Source organism: Benincasa hispida, chromosome 1, assembly GCF_027475165.1.
Source record: "Benincasa hispida cultivar pf3 chromosome 1, pf3_genome.v1.1, whole genome shotgun sequence".
In the NCBI taxonomy this organism is placed as follows: Eukaryota; Viridiplantae; Streptophyta; class Magnoliopsida; order Cucurbitales; family Cucurbitaceae; genus Benincasa; species Benincasa hispida.
The window spans coordinates 77,126,795-77,130,327 of record NC_143478.1 but is presented as its reverse complement, the minus strand read 5'-3'; the positions used below and the strand labels follow the sequence as shown (position 1 = coordinate 77,130,327).

General features: G+C 43.1%; 1 protein-coding gene across 1 annotated transcript; it reads left to right on the top strand.

Moving 5' to 3' along the window:
* Nucleotides 1-320: 320 nt before the first annotated feature.
* Nucleotides 321-1,061, top strand: LOC150038738 (uncharacterized). Its single transcript, XM_090314281.1, has 2 exons — nt 321-754; nt 845-1,061. The coding sequence occupies exons 1-2, from the start codon at nt 321-323 to the stop codon at nt 1,059-1,061; spliced, it is 651 nt and encodes a 216-aa protein (XP_090170407.1).
* The last annotated feature ends 2,472 nt before the right edge of the window (nt 1,062-3,533 follow it).

Below are 3,533 nucleotides of genomic sequence, written 5' to 3'. Positions count from 1 at the left end.
TTACATCAGTGGTAACCAGTCTGCGTTTGTTCCTGGTAGGTCAATTTTCGATATCATTTTATTGTTTCAGGAGCTTGATGGCAGAGGGAATCCACGTTGTGTGTTAAAGGTAGACCTTCAGAAGGCGTACGATTTGGTCAACTGAGATTTTCTGTTTGGTGTGTTGTTGGCTATAGGTACGAACCTTCAGTGTGTTAGTTGGGTGAGGGCTTGTGTTAGTCACCTACGTTCTTTGTGATTATTAATGGTTCCTTTGAGGAGTTTTTTCTGGTAGGAAGGGGTTGAGGCAGGGGGATTCGTTGTCTTCTTTTTTGTTTGTGATGGTGATAGAGGTCTTGTTTAGGTTGTCGAAAAAACCTCCTGTGTGGTTTAGGTTCCATGATCGGTGTGAATACGCCGACCTGACTCATTTGGTTTTTGCAGACGATTTGATGATTTTCTGTGCAGCTGAAAGAAATTCTTTGGAGTTTGTGAGGCAGGTCCTAACGGATTTTGCAGAGCTGTCTAGGTTAGTTGCAAATGTTGGGAAGAGTTCCATGTTTGTTGCGGGTGTGGAATCTGGTGAGGCAGAGGAGTTAACTGTGTTTATGGGGTCCTCTCTTCGTTCATTACCTGTTAGGTATCCGGGGTTACCGTTATTGGCTAGTCGATTGAGGGTTGTGGATTGTGCACCTTTAATACAGAGGATTACAGCTTGTATTAGAAGCTCGGCGACGCGGTCCCTCTCTTTTACTGGAAGGTTGCAGCTTGTTAGGTCTGTTTTACAGTCCTTTCAAGTGTTTTGGTGTAACATCTTCGTGTTGCTTGCGTGTGTAACTCATGAGGTTGATCGTCTATTACATAGTTATTTATGGAAGGAAAGTGTGGTGAGTCAAGGTGGTGCGCGAGTGGCGTGGGATGAGGTGTGCTTGCCGTTGGGAGAGGGGGGTTTGGGTGTGAAACATGTGGCTTCATGGAATCAGGCTGCTATTATGAAGTTGCTCTGGCTTCTCTTAATTAAATCGGGTTCATTATGGGTGGCGTGGGTGGAGGTGTATGTTTTGCAGGGGCAGTCTTTGTGAGCTGTTCGGAGTGAGGTTGGGAGGTCTTGGTACTTGAAGGCTATCTTGCGTTGTAGAGATAGTTTCAAGCATCTGGTTCATTTAATGGTCGGCGATGGACGGTCTTGTTTTGTTTGGTGGGATTCTTGGTTGTCGGGGGGTGCAATTTTAGATTCATATGGGTTCACGGTGGTTTATGATGTAGGGAGTAGTTTGGAGGCATGGTTATTGGAGTTCTTAGATATTGAGGGAGATTGGAGGTGGCCTACAATGTCTTGGAAGTTGCTTAAGATCTGGGGTTTTAGTCACACAATGGGGCCTACGGTGGGGGGGCCGGGGGAGGATTATTGGTCTTGGGAGTCGGGTGCTAGTGGTCAGTTTTCTATCGGTAGTGTTTGGGAGAGTTTGCGTCCTCGTCGTCCTAGGGTGTCTTAGGCTACTATTTTGTGGGTGGGGGTGGTATTCCGCACCACTCCTTCTATGTATGGTTAGCTGTAAGGGACAGGTTGGGTACGCAGGATTGGTTGAGGAGTTGGGGTGTGTTTTCAGAGGGGGGTGTCTTCTGTGTGTGGGAGGAATAGAGTTTCGAGATCATTTATTTTTCGAGTGTGGGTTTGGGAGAGAGGTGTGATCTGGTGTGTTACGTCAGTTGGGTTCGTCGCATCGAGTGGCAGGTTGGGATGTCGATTTGAGTTGGTTGAGCCGAGTAGGGTTGGGTAAGAGGGTGCATAGTAAGTTGTTCTGTGTATTCTGGTGTGCTTCCATCTATAGAGGTTGCATGGAGGTGGACCGAGGTCGGTATCTGCTTTGTTTCACCTTATGGTCTCTACAGTTTGTGCTCGTGCTGCTTCTTAGCGGGTTGATCTTCTTGGTCTTATCTAGCATGTCTATGGTTTCTTTTCTTCTTTTTAAACTTGTGTGTTGCTCTCTGTTTTGCTGTTGCCCCTAGTTGTAGGGTTTTGGTTTCTCTTCTCTGGCTTTCTCTCTAGTGTTTGGGGGGTTTTTTATGTTTATGTTTGGTTATGTTCAGGTTTTATCTTGTTGGCTTTGTTTATGTTTTGTTGCCCTATCTTTGCTTTTGCTCTATTGCTTTGATGCCTTGATCTAGGGCTATGAGATCCTCCTTGTTATTGTATAATAATATCATCTATTCTAAAAAAAAAATCTTGAAGAACTCAAGAAAGAACATACCCAAAACCTAACACTCTGGTGACCGGTTGTGAATCCCAGTCGTGGAGACAAACCTGGCAGCTGAGTGTGGTGCATGGTGGTGGCTGGTGTGGTTGTGACCGAGAGAGAGGGAGAGATCGAAAGAATAGAGGCGAGCAACGACGACAACCGAGATCCAGAGTAGAACAAGCAACATTTGATGGTGAAATGGGGCGACAGTCTGGATGGAACTCTGGCGGACGGCTAGGCGAATGGATGAAGATGGGTTGCAACTGTAGTCTATGTGGGGCCAACGTCCAAGAGACTTCACAAAAAAGGAGAAGATGAAGACTTGAAGGGGAAAAAAAGTCTACACACGCTTCCTGAGAAAGCCTTTGATATAAATTAACTTTTCATTTTTCTTTACCTAACCCTAACCATTTAATAAATATATTTATATTAAAAACCTTTTTTCCTTCTCCTTATAAAAAAAAAAAACATAAATAAAACTCTTAAATCCAAAGCCTATTTGGATTCCAATCAAATATATATGCATAAATTCATATTTCTTCCCAAAATTTCAAGTTCTCAAACTTTTACCAAAATAAATTCAAACTCTAAAATAATTTATCTAACTTTCTATTGGTTGGAAAACGCTGATGTGTATGATTGATGATGTTCTATGAGAAAGATAAATAATATAAACAACGTAAGTCCTCAATTGCATTGAAGCTATAAATACGGTTTCGCTCTTCCCTTGGCGTACACCTTTCAGTGATTGGCCGCGCTCCCACATGTCTGTGGTGAGACAGAGACTAGCATAATGAACGCAAGGTTGCTTCCATGTTTGGAAGTACTACTCGCTTTAGTTAATGCATTCTTCTAACCCTCTCTCGATAGATCAGAATGGCATCTTCACTTCTGCTCTCACAGGTGAAGATGTCGTCTAGCATGCCTTAGTTAAACGCATTTTATATCTTTAACACAGATTAACTATCAGGGGATTAAAAATACATCATGGAGAAAGTGATTAATGGAGGAACGAAAATAGATAGAGAATGGTATATGAAAGCTATCGAAACATTTAATATGTCTATTAAGCGTTTGATACATGGTGTGTGAATGAAGAGATAAAGAGAAAGTGAAATACAACGATGAAAGAAATAGAACAGATACAAACAAGCGCCAACGTCTTGGCACCGATTCGATGGAGATCTGCTTGCCGGATTGGATGGATCTGATGATAGGAAGAGCTTCCCTCTCAGGCTTGCTCAACCGGTAGCAAGGGTCTTTACACAGAGCTTCAAATCGGGTATTTAGCAGAATAGATCTGAGACTCACTTC

Excerpts from the sequence above, each read along its gene's own strand:
- LOC150038738 (XM_090314281.1), top strand. The coding sequence starts at position 321 with ATGGTGATAGAGGTCTTGTTTAGGTTGTCGAAAAAACCTCCTGTGTGG. Across the intron at positions 755-844 it reads GGAAGGTTGCAGCTTGTTAG|TTATTTATGGAAGGAAAGTG; the intron begins GTCTGTTTTACA and ends TCTATTACATAG.